Source organism: Seriola lalandi, unplaced genomic scaffold (genome assembly GCF_002814215.2).
Source record: "Seriola lalandi dorsalis isolate HSWRI2012SDOR001 ecotype SW California unplaced genomic scaffold, Sedor1 jcf7180002054399, whole genome shotgun sequence".
In the NCBI taxonomy this organism is placed as follows: domain Eukaryota; kingdom Metazoa; phylum Chordata; class Actinopteri; order Carangiformes; family Carangidae; genus Seriola; species Seriola lalandi.
This window is the reverse complement of record NW_019524952.1, coordinates 485,194-507,457: the sequence shown is the minus strand read 5'-3', so window position 1 is coordinate 507,457 and position 22,264 is coordinate 485,194. Positions and strand designations below refer to the sequence as shown.

At 40.1% G+C, this 22,264-nt stretch overlaps 1 protein-coding gene across 1 annotated transcript in view; it reads left to right on the top strand.

Annotated features, from left to right (window-relative positions):
• Positions 1 to 2,844: 2,844 nt before the first annotated feature.
• The window catches only part of timm50 (translocase of inner mitochondrial membrane 50 homolog (S. cerevisiae)), a 42,458-nt gene continuing 23,038 nt past the window's right edge, over positions 2,845 to 22,264 (top strand). The window contains exons 1-4 of the mRNA XM_023409591.2: positions 2,845 to 3,085; positions 7,593 to 7,749; positions 9,996 to 10,027; positions 17,858 to 17,879. Of these exons, the coding sequence (XP_023265359.1) occupies positions 2,867 to 3,085; positions 7,593 to 7,749; positions 9,996 to 10,027; positions 17,858 to 17,879 (430 nt within the window). The 5' untranslated portion in view covers positions 2,845 to 2,866. The remainder of the gene's footprint in view (positions 3,086 to 7,592; positions 7,750 to 9,995; positions 10,028 to 17,857; positions 17,880 to 22,264) is intronic.

Genomic DNA, 22,264 nt, shown 5'->3' with positions numbered 1-22,264 from the left:
GCGGTGGTTCACTCTATCAAAGGCTGCTGAGAGGTCCATCAAGATAAGAACTGAGGACTGGGCTGCAGCTCTAGCTGCCCTTAGGGCTTCTGTCACAGACAACATGAACTGTTTTAGTAGAGTGGTTGTTCTTAAAGCCTGACTAATCTGGATTAAGGAAGTCATTCTGTGAGAGGAATTCTGAGACCTGCTTAAAAACCATCCTTTCTATATGCTTAGATAGGAATGGAAGCAGTGAAACAGGTCTATAGTTTTCCACTTGAGTAGGGTCAAGTGAGGGTTTTTTTTAGCAGAGGAGTTACCTGAGCCAGTTTGAATGCAGTTGGAAATGGACCCAAAGCCAGTGAAGCATTTATCACACGTGTGACTGGTGGGTCAATGGTGGGAGATAAGACTTGGAGGAGGTTTGTGGGAATGGAGTCCAGTGCACATGTAGTAGGACGGCCACTGGTCATAAGTTTTCACACACAGTTCTTAGAGAGAGGGGTGAATGAAAGAAAAGATGTGTCCTTGGCCTGAGCAGAATTGGATGGACATGTGGTTGGACTACTACATGTTACACTTTTTGGAGCCTTGCACACAGTTAGAGGGCTGTATGAGGGAAGTGGTAACGTATTGATCAGAGGAGGCAGAGAAGGAAAAAAGTGGTGTGCCCTTAATCAGCAAGGCTAGTTGTCTCTAGGAGGGTCAGAGAAATGGCAACTGATGGCCACTACCTTAACAGCGAAGAAGGATCGAGGCAAAGATATCATCTGAGAGGTTTGTGTCTGGTGGTGGTGGTGGTGGAGGACTAGAATTATGACTTTAGTCTGTCAGAAGCAAGGCAAAAGTAGTATATTGTTGTTGTAAAGCAGTAAAACCTCTTAGGGAGGAGGGAAGGGTGGACTTTTATGCATGCATGGTGTCTGAGCTTGGCACCAGAGACAGGAATTCTTTTTTTGTCTGTTTTCCAACTTTAACCCAGTGGTTTGTTTCTGAAACTTAAGCTAACATTAAAGGATAGGTTAATATTTTTTCAGGTCTGTCTTTAAGCAACAGTCAGATGCACATACACTGAAGCTACTTGCTGTACTAATCCCTCCTGTTCATACTGGCCATTAGGAGATCCCCTCATACTTCTATGTAAGTGATGGGGACAAACCCATAGTACTCATTCTGTGTCCAAATACATACCAAATTGAGTCTTAAGTTGTTAGAGCTGAGTCCTGCTGATAAGACACAGATCAGAAAATGCTCCTATGGGTTATTTTGGATGCTAATGACAACTATTTATACTATTTTTTTGTTTAGGTGCCAGGACTTGTTGCAGTCACTTCTAGTCTTGATGGAGCCGCAGCTACTGGAAGCTCTGTCTTTCAGTACACAACTCGTGTGTTTATCATCAGTTCCAAATTCTTACTTTTTATTAGTATAGAGTCAGTAACAGCTTACTTCTCTTCAGAAGGAGGATGTCCGTCTTTGAATGTAAGAGGTTCAGACTTTGACCGGTCACTCCTCTTGGACACACAGCTGAGGTCAGGGGAGTCCGATCTCTACTGCTGGTTCCTGATGAAGAAGGGAGAATCTCTTTTTTTGTGTTTTTTATGTTTTCAGTTGAATAACCTGTCTGACCACAAATTAAAGCTTAACTTTGTTTTAATCTTCTGTCTTATTAATCAATCAAAGAGACCAGTGTGCAATGTGTTGACTAAAGACACAGTTACCTGCAACCAAAACACTTGACCACATACCTGTTCTTGTCCAGAAAGCACGTCAAAGCTGCACATCCATAGGTACAGAGACTTTAAGTTTTTCTTTTCTATTGTTTTTTTTTTATTGTTTGTATTGCACCTTACTTGCATGTTACTTGCAGTATATATATATATATATATATATACACATATCTGCATTTGTTGTTGTGTAGTGTGTGAATGAACTGCCGGATGGACCAAAGGCAATTTTCCACCTTTGTAGTCAAAAATATTGTCCATTTGTCATGTAATTGTTTTCTCACATGTGAAGTGGTGTGCAGCATATGCATATCATCATTCCATATCATTTTGCAGAATGGTTTGGAGATGATGTGTTCCCAGATCATCTGAATGTGGCTGCAACTGCACAATGCATTCAAGCATCCTTGCAATATATGCCAAATTTGGAAGATTTATAGGGAAATAATATGGCATATCAAAAATCAGACTGATAGCATTTTATCTGTGAAAGGGATGAAAAATAAATCTGTTCTGGTGGAGATGGTGAGATGACACAATACAGTGCTGATTTATGTGCCAAAATATATATTCTTTATAAACATATATAAAAGTATGGGTAAAACTAATAGTATTACATAATCCACACAGTATTTATTTTGCGCTCCCACTTACCTTTGAAGTAATTGTAAGGCTGCAAACCTTGTCTTAGCTGTTTGAGTACACCAAGAGTCAAATTCCCTCTAATGTACTTGGTCAATATCGAAGATGCTTATATTAAACACCTTCTATTGTATTTGTAATTCGTTATTTTACACTTACAGGAAATACAGTGTTTTACACTTATTTCCTGCATTAATATTTTAAATTGTTATGATTATGTCTGAGGATGGTTTTGTTTTAACAGTTCTTTAATACAGGTGATGTAACTAAGCAGACTTGGGGAATTTTGCCATCAACCACCATGGCAGTTTGTGTTGCAATCGAAGGTCAGACTCACTCGGGCTTCTGATTGGACCAAAAACTCTATGGCCCGCCTCCCTCTTGCTACGCATGGCCTTCCTCTCATCTGACTGTGCGTCCTGTCTGCCACTCAAATCAACACCAGCCAATTGCATGCTTTTGTCCTTTAGACTCGCGTCACATACGTTCGCCGGCAGTTAGTGTCACTGTCCAAGATGTCGGCTACGTCCGTGCTCCCCATGTGTGTGCGAGCGAGCCGGGGCCTCCTGAGGCTCAGGAGCGGTTCAGTGGGTGCCCCCTCCTTGGCCGTGGTGGACATCGTTCGGACACTGTCCACGGACAAACCGCCAGCCGGAGTGGCCGGTGCGACGGGCGGACTGGCTCAGGCTATCCTACAGGAGAGACTCCAGCAGCAGCAGCAGCAGGAGAGTCAGGTGAGGCAGCAGCCTGCTTAGGTGCGCTCGATTTTTAAATCAGCAGACAGCAATATTGACGGGGAGAGCGAGTCGTTCAGCATATAGGTTCGTAAGTGAAACCCCGCCCACCCAAGCTACCAGTGTAAAACAAATCGGAGCCAGTTCTCTGACATTTCCAACCTATGGTTATGGTGAAAGCTAGCTTACATCTAAGTATTTAGCTGGTAGACAGAGAGTGATGGACCAGACTGAATTAGATGTTTATTTTGTGTTTTTTTTGTTTTGTTTGGATAAATGTCAACTGGATAAGTGTCCGATTTCCGATGCACCGCCCCGCTTGTCCCTGCAGTCCGCTTAATGAATGGACCGAAACTTAGCTAGCTAGCTAGCAGGTTAGCTGGCTATGGTTAGCATACGTTTTTAGTGGGATTCGCAGTGCGTCTCTTTCTGTAGCGCCTCTAGGAGACACACTGGCTTGACAGCCATTTCCTGTACACATTCGCTTAAATTTACATCAAATTGTTCCATTAATTACTGTGATATTTCATACTCTGGCTAGCTATGACATTAAGCATGGAGTTAGCATCATCCGCCTCAGCTCAAGCCTCGCTATAATGTTGCGGATCTTTCATATATCAGCTCTTCACACACACACAAACACACACACACACATTGAAATAATTGTGTGTGGTCGTTTTATCTTTAGGAGCTGTTAGATAAATAATGTTGACATCCAAGGTTTGTTTGGTTTGAAGGTCAGAACAGACACCAGTCCCCTCCCTCTCCTCTCCGCGTTCAGTTCAACCTTCTCCCGAAACCCAAATCTGCAGTATACCACACACACACACACACACACACACACACACACACACACACACACACACACACACACACACACACGTGACTGACATGTTGCTGTGACACTGACATTATTACTGTCTATATATTCCACTATTATTATAATAAAAATGATATCGCAGGCATGTCATTTTTAACTTGAGGGAGCCCAATTTGGAAATAATTCTCTGGAGCCATTAGTTGTGAAGCAACTGATGACTAGTGAATTAGCTTGAAAATACTTAGTATTTTATGGCTCAAACACTTCATACAAATATACAGTGTGTTACAGTGTTGTCCGCCTTACTCACCCAACTCTGGGGTGCCTGGGTCCTCTGCCTGAGTCTGGCCCATGCACTTCCACATTTGTGCAGATTCCGACTGTGATTATCCTGTATTGTCGAGCAGCTGTAAGATTTTTTGTGTGTGCGCCAGAATTGGTCCAGATGTGGAAGTAGCATTTGACAAACATGTTGTATATGGGCAAGATGCGGGCCATGAAACCAGGCGAATACTGGCCCAAATATGGGCCGGGTTTATTTTTCAACCTCGGAAGAGGCTTAAATTAAGTGGTCCCTGTTTTATGTTTGTTCTCACAGACCGGGACTTTTTCTATGTACAAAAGGAAATGTAGTTAAAGGATGGATTTGTTAAATTCAACGGCAGATTAACTTTGAATTTAGGATTATCCATAAATATGAAGAAATTATTTCATATCCTGCTTTTTGAAAAATGAGGTTGAAAGATGAAGAGCACACATTTTTGCTCCTTTGAATTGGGAAAAATGGCGATTCAAAGTTTTACCCACTGACAGATTAAGATGTAGAGCAAATTTTATCAGCGTATATATTCTCCGATATGCACTGATATTAATACTTTTATTAAGAAGCAATAATTCAGTGGAAATGCTCGGGTCAAGTTATATAGACAGTATTTAATGTGTATTTGATCCTTTGTTTTCAAGTTGTTTCAAGTTAAATATATATATGTGTTCTTATGTTTTTTATTTATAGTTCTTTATTTTTATGGTTATTTTATCCAATTCCTAGTGAAATTTACCGTTTCAGTGCACTGATGTAATTTTGGACAATAAAATTTATTGTAAAAACTGTAACATATCCTGCTTTCATTACATATTTTTTTCACAAGTGTTTATATATAAATATATCGGCCAATATATTGATATCAGAATTTTTTTTACTCCCTAATATCGATATTGGCATCTGCCCCAAAAATCTAATATCGGTCAGGCTCTAGATGAGAGTATTTTGAATAGTTGGTTGTAATATTGTATGTTTAGTATTTATTTTTATTAACTGATAATCCTCTTGTAAGTGTATCACTTTAGCTATACATTTAGTATTCTGTACCTGAAAAAGATAATGATAATGTTGTTTATACCCTTTTTACACCAAAATTAGTGCATTTAAGCAGGTTTTTTAAACCGACTCCTTTTACACTGCTGGCCGAGTTTGCTTTTCTGTTTAAGAGGATACACACACAACTACAGAGAGAAACGTTATATGCAGAGCACAGAGCACACACATATGCAGATTGAAACAGTGACTTACTAGCTGCTGTGCAGACTGATAAAATGGATGCATCACGTCTAGGGCTGGGACGATTATCCGACGTAATCGACGTTGTCGATTATAAAAATTATTCGACGTGGAATTTTAGTGTCGACGCGTCGTGTAAAACCACACAGGGTAAATGTTCATAGAACAAAACCGGAACTTTATAATGGGACCGTTTATATCCATCGTCTTTGGTTTACCCGGATACAAGTCATTGACCACGTGAATGATTTGCGTCTGTGTAATCTATTTGAACAACACGGCGGTGTCTACCAGCAGTACGACGGAGCGTGTGGAGCAACACGCGGCAAAAAAGGCTCGCACACGGTCCTCCAAAGTTTGGGAATACTTTAATGTTGACACCAACAGTGCGGTAGTCTGCAGACTCTGCAAAGTGCATCTGGCATATCACTCTAGCACGACAATCATGCACGAGCACATAAAGAGGAAACACCATGGTGCAGCGAGTCAAGATGTTGGACGGGGCAAATTGTTATATTAAATGACTAACTTGAAAATAATTGCAATAAAATTACTGTTAGGTTAATAAAAAAAATAATCGTTAGATTAGTCGAATAATTGAAAAAATAATCGCTAGATTAATCGTTTAAAAAATAATCGTTTGGGACAGCCCTAGTCACGTCACATCCCTAGGTTGGTGCTCAGGGACCCTTTTCCATTGCCAACAAAAGCCAGATGTTGGTGGATCTTAGCAGGTTTTTTGACCAGTGTTGAATGGCTAGAAAGGGGACATCAAACACACTCGATATGAAAAGGCACAATCAACATTCACTCCCGGGTCCAATGACTCAGCAGCAGTCACAGGTATTTACAGTGATGTAAAAATGACGTCCGGGTGAACACACTAATTTTCACAATTTTTCCAAGCTGTGACTTCTTTCAGAGCACACTCTGTAAACACACCTGTCACCTGTCCAGCACATTGCTGTTACACCAGAAACACCACAGCTACACCTTCCACTGAAAGCGAGCAGTGCTCAATAGGTTTTAAAAACACACAATAACCGACTGAAGCATCTCACACAGAGGCCCTGACAGGAGCACCAACACGAGCAACTGATCCATTTTTGTAAGTCTCCATGGCAGCTGGCAGCTCACTGTTTGACTCTGTAACTGCATGTGATGGCGTTGCTCCCTGCAGTTGTCTGTCTGTGTCCTTAGTCTGAACAGAGAGACAAACTCATCTGGCTGTGTAAAAGGAGTTAATCGCCGTTTTTTTAAGCAGGTTTACTGACGTTTAAAAAACCTGCTATATGGGCTGATTTAAGGTAACTGATTGTTGGACTGTTATGAAGAAAGTTGAAACAGCCTCACTGTGATGAAGTTAAAGTAGCTGAAAACATTTGCTGAATAAACCATTATGTACTAGAGAAGAGTTGTACTGCATGTTATAAGTTTGATTAACTTTTACACTGGCACTGCTGTGCACCTCACTATGTGTGTGTGGTCTCAAAGTATGAAAGAGAAAAATATGAAGTGTCATTTTTGATTATTGTGTGAGTCCCTGCTGTAATTATAGCAAATATTTTCTGGTACAAGGAAATGTTTGCTTTTATAACTTTGGTGTTTTTGGCTGTTGGTATAGTCAAGCATCACTTTGAGCTTTAGGAACTTGAATATATCATCTGTTTTTAGATTTGATCAATGAAAGGGTAAATTAATTAATTTTTAATTTGTAATTATCATCCTTTGTCACATCTCTATTAGCAAATGATAGTATGATATTTTTAGTGGGGGAATTAGGGCAGTACTCTTGTATATTTGTCTGACTGACTGAACACGACATCACACTAACAAGTAGGGTTGCACGGTATACCGGCTGTCTCTTATACACATCTTATTTAAAAAAATTAAATTACATTCTTTAAATATTTAAATAACCCATTAAGGCAATAAATAATATAATGAAATACTTTTTACAAAAAGTATCGAAATACATATTGGTATCGGTATCGAAACAGAAATTTGGTATCGTGACAACCCTACTAACAAGTCCACACTCACCCATCAGTTCAGACGTTAAATCAATGATCATGTGACAGTCTGCCCTGTTTTCAATAACATTAATGATGGTCATGTTGTTTGTCCAGGGCCAGCCTCCTCCTGAGGGAAAGGAGGGTGAGAGGGAGGGAGAACAGGCAGAGGACAAGAAACAGAAGGAGAACACTGCCTACGCTAAGAAGATAGTGCTACGGTTGGCAGGACTCATGGGACTGGGCGGGGCGGTTGGCATCGTCTACATATTTGGTGAGTATATTCTATGTTCCTACTGAAAACAATCCTCAGTATTTTGGAACATTGGATTAGGCTTCCAAACTTCCCTCAGCTTCCTGTTTAGAGGGGCAGCCCACAGATGGGCTGAGCTAGAAGCTGTCAGTCAGAGGTGAGAAGAGTGACACTGAGGCTGAAGCCTAAAGAGGCTTATTTCATCAGTGTGTTAGGTAGAAAATACATGTGTGAGCTGTGAGCAAGTGAAGTTTGAAGTAGCCGGCTCAGTTTTCAGTCGGTAGCAGAACAACAAGCTGACATGACAGAAAGAGTCGGGGGGGGGGGGCACATAGAAATGTAGATCAGCTGTTGTGAGGCAGAGCCGACAGTGTCTGACATTTTTGGAGTCAGACAAACCTTTTACAGCTAAAAACAGTCAGTAAGTCATCAGCTTCTCTTAGAAGTTTAGAGGGTGTGTTGGTTTTCAGCAGCAGTCAGTCAATTATAGTTGGCACACCAGGACACTGTTAAACCCAGCAGGGACTGAGTGGTCTCATGAAGACATTGTTGCTTTTATTTTTTGGTCTTCAGGCTTTAAGTGACCCTGAAGTTTTCATTTTTACTCTGGGACAAAGCCACTTTTGGATTTCCTTCTTTTGTCTTCATTTGTTTGCTCTTTCTCAATATGATTTCTGAAGTTATTGGAGGAACAAGAAGTATCACCAGAAAATTATGATGCACTTGGAACTGTTTGATTTTCATCTACACAGTCTGCAGGGGAGTGGGCGGTGGCGTGATGGACAGTGCAGACAGAAGATGGATATACATCTTCATTTTTCATAATTTCAGAACTACTTTGGATGTTTGGAAGCAAAAGTGTCCACAAATGTCTGCTGGAGATTCTTTTAACTTTTGTTCTGTCATGGAATATTTGTGCTGCACATGTGGAGTAGTGAATGGGAATTTGTGCTTGATAATTTTGGATTTGATCACGTCTCTGCCATGTGGTGTAACCTCTGAAGATATCTTGCTCAGGGAAAATATGCATGTTAACATCTTTTGTCTGGTTTCCCTGCTAATAGGTTTGTGAACTACTGTTCACTCTTGTGCAGTTGTCACCAGACCTGAGTGATGTGGAGATATTATTTGCAGGTGATAAAAAACTGCAAAAGCCAGATCTGGCTAAATAACACATGACAAAGTGTGTTAAGCTTGGGAATTGAATCTCTTCAGTCCAACCTATTTGAATGAATCTTTAATGAATACTGTGATCAAACTGTAGAAATACTAATGAAGCTTTTATATAAAAGGGCTGGAAAGATGTTTTGGTGCTTTGCATGTCTTATTTTTTACAGAAAACATAGAAGAATAGTTACTAGTCTTTTTCAAGTGTGTATTTTCATTTGTCTATCTATTGGCTATATTTGATGAATGAATCTATATCTAGTCTATATATTTTTTGAAAAATAAAAGAATGTCCATCAAAGTTCTCAGAGCCTGACCTGTTATCATCAGTCATGTTATTTGACTAACTGATCCATGAACTAATTGGTTTTGGTTTAGGTCTAGTCTTGACTTGGGCTGGTAAAACTTTGAATTACATCAGCTGTTATACATTCAGTTGTCAGTTTATTAGGAACACGGAGCTAAAACTGAGTCAGTCTAATCCAACAGTGCTGCAGTAAGTGCTCCTTCATACAGGTTTCAATTTTTGATGAAAGTGTGTTAGAGAGGTGGCAGTTTTACTGTATGATCATTCTGCATTGCATTATGTTGACAGGTGTTCCTGTTATTTTGTCCAACCAATGAGGATGGGCTGAACAACCCTCTTTGATAATGCATTACAACTCAACAGCACCTTATACTGCAGTCTGCAGAATGATCATAGAGTTGAATCAACAAATCTTTAACACACTTTGTTCTCTAACTGAACATTACAGCATTCATTAAAGAGGATTTACTGCAGGATTGGACTGTATGAGTTTTAACTGGGTGACTATCCAATCAGAGAAGGTGAACACACAGTTAAACATTTGATGGCAGCTTCCACACTTTTGCTATAAACATTCTGGTTGACAACAAAGAAGCAGTGAATTCTCAGCTATTAATCATCTTCAAAACTATAGAGTTACATGACTCAAATAATTGTTCTCTAAACAAATGTCAAAGCTGGAACTCGTGTTGATAATTGAGGATTTTCTTTTTGTATCATGCACAAAGGGCTCACAGTGGTGAGATACTTTCTCCACACAGGTAATTAACTGTTGTGTTTATTTCCTTTTCAGGCACCAATTCAGTGGACGAGCAAGGAAACACGGTAAGTTTAACTGTCACTCTCTCACACACACACAAACACACACACACACACACACACACACACACACACACACACACACACACACACAATTCCTGCAGCGGTGATCCTGCACACATTACCAGCAGTACCTGTCATTACCTGTGCTTTCAGGTGATTGTGGTTGGAAAGCTTGTGTCCACACAATGAAGACACATTTACCCATCTATTCAGGCTCAAATGAGATATTCACACGTGTGTCGACCAGTGCTGCACTGATGCGTTGATTTGTGTTGGCACACTTTAGCACACTGCTGTTTTTTCTTTGATTTGCTTCCTTTTGATGTGTGCGGGTGGAGATCCTCTTCCTGTTCTGTAAATTGCTAATGGGCACACTTCACAGGTGTGTGTGATGTGTGTCTGTCTGACAGAGGTATAAATAAGGACTGGCAGGCCGTCATGCAGACGACTGAAGGAGCTGCAGGAGGCATCAGTGTGGGAAAGGAAGGAGTAGAGCACACTTATGTCACCTTCAGCATCCCCCTTTTGTTCTCTGTCATACTGTAATATAAGGGCTGGTGTGGCTGGGCGGCACACTCGACAGGTAGCTGTGACATGGTGGAGCGGTGAGTTTGGGAAAGTCAGGAACATCAGAAGACCTGTTCACACCTGGTGTTAACATGAGTCTCCACATGACTGACCACTTGTTAAGTGGAAACCACTTGTGATCACTAAATGTACAATAATGATTTTCTTACTCTTTATTTCTCATGCAGCTCACCATCTAATTTACATTTGTGTATGTATTGCTAAAAAAAAAAAAAAACTAACATAAACTGTACTATGGTGGTCTCCTTCCATGGGAGTGGAGATATCACATGGTGCACAAGTGTGTACAGCAAACATGCACACATAGCACACACACACACACACACACACACACACACATTAACACAAAGTGAACTTTTGCTGGGAGAGCAGTAGTTACACACTAGCTTCAAAAACCTTGTGCAAATAATGCCTCAGCATATGACAGCTGCAGTAGTGGGCTACTACAGTGAATGAAAAGACAGAAGATTTGAATTATTCAAGCTACTGTGATCAGTATAAGTGGTTTCTACTGTATTTAACTTCAGATTTCGAAGCCTCAATCAGTAACTTTTTGCCAATATGAAAGTAAAATTTTCCTGTATTCATGATAGAACAGTTTGATTTTAAAAATGTACCTTTTGTGTTTAAGTTTCAGTTTACATAACAAAACAATCTAAATTAAAAGGCTACTTTTGGAGCTTTTAGCAGCATCTTGAGGTGTTCTTCCTCATGCTTGTTGACAGATATCAACGAAGGCTCTGAAAAGCTAGTAAGTGGACCTTTGAGCTTACATTTGCTTTGTGTATTTTGTAATTAAGATAAAATAAGATATTCCTGTATTAGTCCGACAATGGGGAAATTTGCAGTGTTACAGCAGCAAAGTGACGGTACAAAGAAAGAAAAACTGCAAAATGACAATATCAAGTACTTAAAAAAGATAAATAATATAACATGTACAAATGAGATAATTGAATATATAAATATAACAAAAAAATAGCCGCAGATAGGTGATATTTCACAGATGGTGAGTTAAATTATTGCACATGGTGAGTGTCAGTCTTTGGTTTGTGTGTGGTCTACTGAGTGCAATGTTTTTTGTACAGTCTGATGGCAGCAGGAAGGAAAATATTGATCATAAATTTAAAAGACAGGCCTGTTGTCACTAATCTCACAAAATGCATCCAAAATCTAGTTTCAACCTGCATCTGAAATATTGATAACTGATATATAATCTATAGATAAAGACGTGTAGGATTCCAGATTGTTGGAACGAGTTCATACTGGTGAAACAGCTCTACAATAAAATGGTAAAAATAAATAATTGATAAAATCGATATATGGTGGTCAGTGTTGATATTGAGGTGGGAAACACTGAGGCCATGTCTCAGCTCAGACAGGATCTGCTGCCAGAGGTGTTGGTGTGGGAAGACAAGGCACTTCAAAGGGCACACTTCTCTCACATTAGGATCCTTTTGTTGGGACCAGAGAGCCAAACGTGTCAGGACGGCTTCCTGCACAATGGCCTTTGTCTCTGTGACTTTGAAGCTGCTGGTGTGGGAACGTGGAGTCATCCACAGGAAAATTATATTTATTGTCTTCATTCAACCTCCTTCAGCAAAAGGCAGAAGAATCACATGTTCCTCTGACTGAAGCCTCCAGTAACTTCATGCTCAGCTTTTTTCTTTAAAGTACTCTATCAAGATGAGGATGTTGCTTTCTTACAGTTTGATTATCCAGATTAAATCAATGTCTTTCAGACCCTGACAGCTGAAAATGAGTCTCAGTTCTCTTGTTTTGCTGACCAGGTCTTTTCTGGCCTTAATGTGGCTAAATTAAAGCAGCTGTGATATGTGAGGATGTGAGCATGTGGGAGTGATGGCGTCTTTGGTCTCGGCTCGGTTCACTTCCTTACAGCTGAGCAGGACTGCTTCCTTCAAAGAGCACACTTATCTCACCTGCACATCCTGCCAGGAGCGTTCAGCTCCAACAGATGACACACTCCTCATGTCCATGTTAGGTCGTCCTGTGCTGTTCGTCAGAGCCTTCAGAGGACACACTTCTCTCACCTCCTCGTCCCTTAACTCTCTCTCGTCTTCACAGGACATTTGCTGAACAGGACTGTGACATTTGGCATGTGCCGGAGCTGTGTGGGAAATGTACAATACTTCAAAGAAAACACTCTTCGGTGGCAGGAGTGTTGGTGTGGGTGGGTGGTCTCAGGCACGTTGTCCAGCTTCTGCTTTGGTAATAAAGTTACTACACCTACTCTTAGCTGCTTCAGTGAAGCTGAGGAGCTCTCTGCAGTTTAGAACCGTTTGATCAATTGATGAGTTGATCACAGGCTTGCAACCAATGATTATTTTCATCATCAGTTAATGAGCCGATTATTTCTTCTTTGCCAATCACAGTTTCCACACGACACGTAGACATCTCCAGTTATGTTCTCCAGAAAAAACAAATATTCAATTCAAAAACTTTTCTTCATGAGAAATATTATTTTGATTTTTTGATGACTTCAGAACAGAAGTGATGATAATGAACATTGTGAGGTGATGATCTTTAGTGTGTTGTGAATGTCTTAGCCTGATCTTTGTGAAATTAAATTGATGACAGTTTTTAATAATGAATGAACCATTTGCTGGTGTCTAAATGAGACTACAGAGGTTGTCGGGGACGTTAAACATGAAAATTGATCTTCTCACCAGTCCACCTTCACAGCTTCGTTGTTTTTATATAAACTACCTCTAACTCTGTCAGAGGAAAGGTTTTTGTAGAAGAGGTCAGAGTTAAATCAAACTACAAGCTGAAGTTTTTTGGTGGTGACAGTGAAGTCATGTGACCGTGGTGTAGTTGGTTTTATAGCCTGACATTAGCTTTTTACTTCTGCTGATTTGTATTTCAAACATCATAAAGTGATGTTCATTAGATAAGATAATTCTGCTGAACTAAACCTGTCAGGATCAGAAAATTATGTTGAATGAAGACATATGGAAAATCAAATTGACCTTTTGTGGAGGGAACCAGGGTGATGATAACTTCAGGGTTGGGCTACAAAAATACATCATCCCTGCATGACTGTATTGATTAGTGAGTCTGCACAATCAACAAGAGATTAATCAGTCAGAAATCTTTCATTTCTTCTCAATCTATAGTCAGAGGTCAGAGGGCTCATTTAGCTGCATAACAGTGAGCTTGTAGCAGGAACTGCACAGACATTTACATTGAAGTCTGCAATAAAGTCGTAAAGCTGTCGTAAAGAATTTCAAGTGGAGTTCAGTGACAGTTGAACACGTTGACTTGTGGTCTGCATTTCAGCCACAGTGTTTTGCATGTAGAGATAGTGTCTATCACTGGAGCTGCTGAGAGCTGTGTGAAACGTCTGGACTCAACATGATGAAAATGAGCAGCTGTCATTGCTGTGAGATCAGTATGTTAAACTATGTGTTAATTGTAGAGTGATGATGCGGGAACGAGGAGCCGTCCTTTCCTTCCCGCTGTCACGCATTATAAACTCCTTGGCTGTATCCTGTCTAGGCAGACTGAGTCACTTCAAAGCTGAGGCACACTTCTCCCCACACACACACACACACACACACACACACACACACACACACACACACATACATACATACATAGGGTACAGGTCCCAGGTGTCAGAGGTGAAACTCTGAGAAGAAATTCTTCAAAGGACACACTTCTCATAAACTTTACATCTTATTGTGCTTCAACCTTTTTCAGAAGGCTGTGAGGTGAAAGTGCGGGAAATCAGGACACACTTCTCTCATCTTGCATTATAGCCACAATCACTTTTCAAAAATTAAGAAATCACGTTCTAAATCACTTATTTCATTAAACATTCTGCGACTTGAAATTCCTTTTCCAAAAACCTGCAAATAATTATTATTATCAATGAATAATTGCCAATTATTTTCTTGATTAATTGATCAATCAAAAGAGAAAATAAAATGTAGTGCTCAAGGTGACATCATCAAATGTCTTTTTGTATGCAGGCAACAGTTATGTAATTTACTGTTTTTTAAGACACAGAAATATAAGTTGTTTGAAATTAAATGATTAATTAATTATTAATTATGTACATGCCAATTACTTTTTTGTTGCTCGACTAATCGACTGATCGTTTCAGTTGTGGGTTGTTTGTAAGTAGAACTGATGGTGTCTGACATCCTGTCAGACATTATTGTTTGTAGATTTAAATTTCTGATAAATCTCCTCTCAACTGCCCATAATGAGAAAGTCAAACATGTTCTTCGAAATTCATTAAAGAACTGAATTTGATATTGTGGCATGATGGTGTATGATATATAGTATATGGCACGAGTCAAACATGTTGCTCATGTCTTCAGTCTCCAGGCAGGACGATGTCTCAAACAGCATTTGGCTCACTGTGGGAGGTGCTGTTCACACTGCACACTTATCTCACCTTCCTGTCTCTAACTGTTTCCTTCATTGGACTTGACGTGTGTCAGAAGTGGACACTTGTGTCAGCAAGGTGTGACGAAGTCCGCTGTCCACCAAGCTGCTGCTGCTGCTGCTCCAGCAGCAACATGTTGAGATACATCTCACGGTAAGACAGTGCACATGTCTGCAGATGCTGATTAAAACCAAGAGGAATATCAGTACATGTGACTTTGTGGAGAATATGATCTAAAGGTTCAGAGGAAAAGAGCAAAGTTTGAAAGAATGTGTTTTTATGATGTGGCATAAACTAAAAGATGGAGAACATCTGCACACACTTTTCACTTTGCTCCATGCTTCTGATATTACACCTTCAAATAGGGCACACATGTTCTCCAGCTGTGGCAACCAGTTCTGATATTTGACTATGATGCTATCGATGGCACTGTGTCTTCAGGAGTGTTTTATACACTGAAGATGATCCATTCAGGAAAAAAGTGTCTCCAGGTCTGTCAGTGAAAACAACGTTGTTATTACTGGAAGGAAACAATGGATGAAAGTATCAAAAGAAGAGCAATGATGTAACAAACTGGGATTTTCCTTTAATGGTGGTATTGTAGTTGTCTTCAACTTGTTTTCCATGTGACAAAAAGGCATTACCTCCTGACTCCTTCAGGTGCCACTGATTAGACAGATTTTACTAACCTGCAGAAACAGAGGAACAGCTGAGACTGGGGTGGGTTCAGTCATTGTTTATTGATACATTCTGGTTGTGAGTATTATATTGAATACAATATTTTGTCTCTGTAGCAGAGTAGTGTCCGTCCTTCACCACAGACTGATCTCCTTTCTGTCGGATGTCAGTTAATGGCTGTTTTACTTCACTTACTTTCCATTTATCAAGTAATACAGTCTCTGAGTCTTTCCTGCTTCTAAAAATATTTCATTTTGAAGGTCTATGTCTCCAACAGATAAAGTTGTGATTCTCTTCATATGGCAGAATGCCCTGTGTTGTACACACTGTGTTTGGTGTGTGGGAACCTGTTCCCTACCTGCTCTCCCAGGCTGCAGGCCTGCGGTCATACTGAGGTGTCGATGGGGTTTTAACGGCCTGATTCACCACCCCACCCACCCCCCTCACACACACACACACACACACACACACACACACACCACAACAAGCAGCAGCTGTGCTCTGCCCCGACATCGATTCACCATTGTGTGTTAGCATCTGGTCTCCTCAGATGACGTATTTTCATGAGAGAAAGTCTCATACAGCACTTTAACAAGTTCATCCTCCTGTGTCAGAGGTGGAGTCACTGATAGTTGATGTATTGAATTAGTTAATCACAGTGGGGAGTACAGGGATCTGAAAAATCTGAGCTAAGAATCAAATGTGTTTGAAGGGTAAAGTGCCTTTAGAATACAAACAAAATTGAGTTGAGAGTACCTTAAGACTGGAAACGTGTGCACAGGGTTTACTTTGACACCAGGGGAGTCCTGATTGTGGTCTGTAGCAGTACTTGGACTCAGTGGTGATTTAGTCAATGGTTTTTAAAATTAAGTCAAGTTTTCTGAATAAAAATGTAGAAAAGATGAATGAAATTCTGAAAGCAGGAATGGTCTGGGCTGCAATACTACAACCCTGTACTATAGACAAGCCAACTGCAGGGGACGGCAAGCAACCGCCACAACACTGTTCACATTTTTATTTTTTCTGTGAGGCTAGGCCCTTCATGTTTTGCACTTCAGTGTTTGGATATTAAATGTTAACCCTTTGTTTGGGTTGACTCTGATACAGTGGTTGATATTTCTGTAGGGACAAACTTTAACTAAAACTGTCTGAAGTTAGGGCTGCACAATTATAAAAAAATATACGGTAATTGAAATCACAATATGGCCGTGCAATATAATAAGTGCAATATCCAAATTGAAGGGTAGAACTAGTCACATTGTTGTGCATTATTGGCACCAAAAGTGTTGTGGTGCTATAGAGACGTCCCGACCTACAAATCATATTCTTCAGATGTAAAGGAACATGTTTGTTTGGTACAAGACCAACAAAAAACAACATTTTTGTATTTTTTTCAATGAAAATGAAACGAAAAAACTATCATTTCAACTGAAATTGCAATATCTGCCAAAATAAGTTTAGGATTTTAGACATTGAACTAATTACGTGACCAATAGAGAGGCGAAGGGTCAGATGTCACAGCTGTCTTTCTGTGGTTCGTACTGTAGAAATAATGGAGTTGACCTCACAGCAAGTCAGTGAGGTTTACAGTTTGGCCACCAGGTGGAGTCATTCACCTCTGCTCCCACCTTTGTTTCATAGTCCTGATTAACCCTGCACAGCTCTGTCTCCTCCTCATCTTCCTCCTCTACCACATCCTCCCTGCTAAACTCCTCCTTACTTCAACCTCCTGCTTTCTGTTCTTCCCTCTCCTTCTAGTTCTTTTCCTCCTCCCTCACACTGACCATTTCTGTCTTATATTCCTCGTCATATATTATTTCTCATGACCTAACGTTTCTGTTTTTTCTGCTTTTCATTAGCACTCTTTTTTTCTTTCTTTCCCTGTTCTTATTTTTTTCTCCTCTTCTCAAGCTGATGTCAGTTTTTAACACTTTGGGAAACGTGTCTGTTTAACCGATATGCTGCATTGTATCGTCACATCAAACATAAACCCTGAGTTGTTGTATTGGATTCACTGATTAGTCCTGATGTGATGCAGACACGTTTACTGTCAACACGATGCATTGATTGATTGATTGATTGATTGATTGATGTATGTGATTGATCGTCAGTCAGATTTGAATAATTTCTCTCTCCTTTTCTCTCTCTGACAGATTCCAGATGAGTTCGACAGAGGTGAGTGTGACCACACTTTCGTGTGTGTGTGTGTGTGTGTGTGTGTGTGTGTCAATGTGTCAATTTTTGTTTGAATGACGGATCACTTCACAGAGCCTCGGTGGCACTGCCAACTTCTCTCACTGTTTGTGTGTGTGTAACAACCACCTATATGCCCCTGTCCCATCATTCACCCCGTACCACCCAAACTCACCACCCAAAATACACACACATTTACATTCTGGTGAATTATCCAGAGAAAGACATTTGGCAGCAGACTGAGCTTCAGACCAACAGCAGAGGTCAGAGGTCACAACAACCTCTTGGATGTATGATAATATATAATATAATAATATAAGATAATTATAAGTAATTTCATCTGTATTGAGAAATACTTGCTCCTGGAAACTCCTGGAAAAGTCACAGTAAACAACAAACAGCGAGTCATCAAATGAAAAGAAGCGTTTTCAGTCACAGCTGCAAAGTTTTACACTAACACTGTGTCAGCCCCTGCCAGTTACAAGCTAACAAACAACATAATTTAATATAATAAAAGATGCTAACTAAGCTAATCATTCTGATAGGTCTGCTTGTCTGTGATTCTGGTCTCAATGGACTCTTCATGTGAGTCTGGGTCTGACTGAGGCTCAAACATGTGGCTGAGTCTCTCTGGCCCTGTCCAGACCTGCATTAACATGCCTCTTCAGTTATCCGATCACAGATAGTCAGCTCTAAATTCATCCGTTTACACCTGCGTTTCCACATGAGTCTCGATTTACCAATTGTGATCGGATCTCACTTCCTGCTTTATATGTAAATACACAGGTATGTGTTGTTGTTTTTAGCCAATCGTGTGTGAGTGAGAGTGACAGAGAGTGAGCGAGCGAGAGATGGAGAGAGTGAGCAGGGCACGGAGGGGTTGAGCAAAGTAATGTTGCTGCGCGCAGGTCTTATAATGAAATAAAGTTCTATCCATTTAAAATAGTAAAAAAAATCCATTCTTTATGAAACTGTGTTGGGACTAATCACACTGACAGAGGACATCAGTAGAGTATTTGGTCCTTCACTGTGGCCCAGGACACATTTGCGCTCACACTGCTCTCTGCTCTTCCACCTGTCAACCTGGACCAAGCAGGTGGTGGGCGGGGCACAAGGCCTGATCCAGATTTCTTAATCAGGGTAGAGAGTGAGCAGATGACCTTCAGACCCAGTTTTTGATTTTTGTTTTTCACTTTTTGTGTGTTAAACACAATATTAATCATAGCAGATGATTTTTAAAGAGTTTTAAATGTGTCTGGAGGAACTTTAATGATAGTCTTTCATGTTGTGGCCAATTTTAATGCACTGCACTGATCCAGTGCAGCTGACACTGGTTAACTATTGCTTCTGGGCTTTCAGATCTTCACATTGATCCGCTGCGATTAGATTCCCCCTCCAAACGAGTTCTGATCTCCTGCTGCTAATAATCACTTCATCAATAACTCTCTCTCCCTGAGGTCCAGTCTGTGTTTCCTGCCTGCTCATATCCCTCCAGCTGATTCCATTCCTCCGCCACTCCGTCCATCATAAAATACTCCCCAGGGTCCACTTTTTCCTTATCTGACTCCAAAACTGCACTTCTTCATCCCTCCCTCTGTCTGTAACTTTATTACCGCCTCTCCTCTCTTCATGTTGTTCATCTTCATCTCTGTCTATATCTGTCTGTCCATCTGTCTTTATCTCCGTCCTGCTCTCTGACTCTATGAGGTCTGCAGCTCATAAAGCTAATGTGTTGTTTACAGCCGGAGGCTCGTTAGCTGAACTAAAACGGAACAAAGAGTGAAGTGAAGTCTGATGCAGACATGCAGACAGACCAGAGAATGGAATTGATGGTTGGCTGTGTAGATGGACAGACTGGTGGACAGATCGATGGATAGATTGATTGATGAACAGAAGGAGGGATGTGTGCGCAGGCAGGACTGGGCCTCAGGGACGCAGAGGTATTGACGAAGGGATTACTAGTATCAGCAGGCAATCAGAATTCATTTAACCAGAGAGTTCTGTCCCCATGTACGGCTCACAGCTGTCCCTCACACACACACACACACACACACACACACCACACACACACTCACACGCACTATAGATATTTTAAGTTGGTAGTATACCCAACCAAGCCCAACGACAGATTGGGTCGGCCGGCACGTTGGCCAAACATTAGGCAACAAACCTTTGAGTTTTGAACGACTAATTAAGAAGGGCTGACATGATGTTTCATGTGTTTTTAGTGAAATATAAAAATGATCAAACTACTTTGTTTGTTGGGCTGATAATGCTAATGGTAAAACATTACAGATGTTACAACATTACATTGGCTTTTAATTTCTCTGTGAAGCTCTATTCTTCTTTAGACAATGATTTCTGTCACTTCTTCATGTGAACAACAAAGTGCAACACTGTGACACTCTAGTGGAGAGAGTCTGAAAATGTGTTATGTTATACCAATATTTCAATGATGTCACAACCCCATGCTTTTGTTTTGAGAGATGGTCAGACAACCCAGCCCTGAGGCCAAGTGCCCACTAAAAGACAGGATGACAGATTTGACAGATTTGAGTCCAAATGTCATAAGGAACCATGACACATATTTTCTCCAAGACTCCAAGAGCTCCACTGTTCTCAAAAGCCTTTTTAAAATCCATTGGAGCCTCTCTGTTGCAGATGTTCCTTCATCCCTGTGAACACACAGTCATTTATTTTAACTCAGTTCCCCACCCACTGTCTCTCTGCCCCAAATACCAATTAGAGCAATAACTATGTTTTAATCTGCCACTTAAAATAGTCTATGTTTGAGTAATGTTTACTGAAAACTACAGTGACCGATTTACATCTTCAGGAGGAACCAGTGGACTCAGAGCTGAGAGCCACAGACAGAGGAGAGAGAAGGACTAATGCACATGAAATGTTTTCAGAAACACAGAATAACATCAGACTGGTTCTTTTAGGTCAGTGTTAGGTGAAGTTATGGGGATGTTGTGGTAAAGGTTTGGATAATTTGTGAAAGTCAGCTCATTGTCCTGTTACCAATAAGAAAAATATAAATTAATGTCAAACTTCAAAACGGATGCATTTTATTTTTTCAGATGTTTAAGCTAAATAAAGAAGATTCAGGACTTATTTATTTATGTCTGGACCGCCTATGGTCAAATCCTGATTTTACAACTGTGACGTTGTCTGACAAAATCGCCAAACACAAATGAAAGACAAAGACTGAGCTGTGATTTCGTCTGCATTAACTGTAAAATGATAACTCCGAGAGAAAGTAGGAAGAGACACAATATCTTTCTTATTTATGAGTTATATTTTCAGACTTTTGCCAGAGAGAGCGAGAGAATTGGTGTGATGTATCACAAAACGATAAAACAAATAATCGAGGCAAATTCTTTGCATCGAAGCTTCATTTAATCCATATGAAGTTCTTACACTGTTGAGATATGGGTTGCAAACATGATTTGATGGGCTAGCAGGCCAGAGAAAACGACAGAAATGGTCTAAACAGTAACACTTTAGAAAGCAATATATCAGCAAAATAAAATCTTCAGTTTATTTGACTGCAGTAAGTAGTGTCAGCAGGTGTTGGGCAATCATTCAACATAGTTGATAAAAGTACATTAGCCAATTTTATGAAATTACAGTATGATATTTAAGGCCTAGTAATAAATATCAATAATTATTAATTCACATTTTTCAATAAATCACAGCATCATAACGACAGGTTTTTTTATGGACAGCTGCACCATGTTCAGTTTAGCTTCAGCTCAGTTCCCAGACAAGACAGCATTTTATACATGATTGTGACAGACATGCGCTCGCTGTCCATGGTGGAGGATGAAGGCTTTTCGAAGATGACGTATGATATTCGATGAAATTTAAGCAATAAAAATGTAAATTTTTCTTAAAATGACATCATTTAGTTACCATTTTCTTTTCTCTTTTTTATATTTTCTGTTGCTCTTTAATGAGACAAAAGTATTTCTTATCCGATTACTCGATTAATCGATGGAATAATGGGTAGAATACTCAATTACTAAATTTATCAATAGCTGCAGCCCTAGTTGAGAGGCTGGATTTGAACACACAATGTTACGTTTACATGGATCACTGACGTTAAAGCAGGATCCTCAGGTTGTTGAGTCATTGATAGTGAAACTAAGCTTGTTGGATGCAGCGGTCAGTGGATGAAGACCTCACATGATCATGACATCATCATATTGTCATCACATCACATTGATTTTACTGAGAGGTGATAAATGATATTGAGTTATTAACTACTGACTTATACATCGTTTTGATCTAAATGCTTCCCTGCACATTTCCCATCAGTCCTTTTCAGAGTAATGAGGGCCAATCATGACCTCAGGGACCTC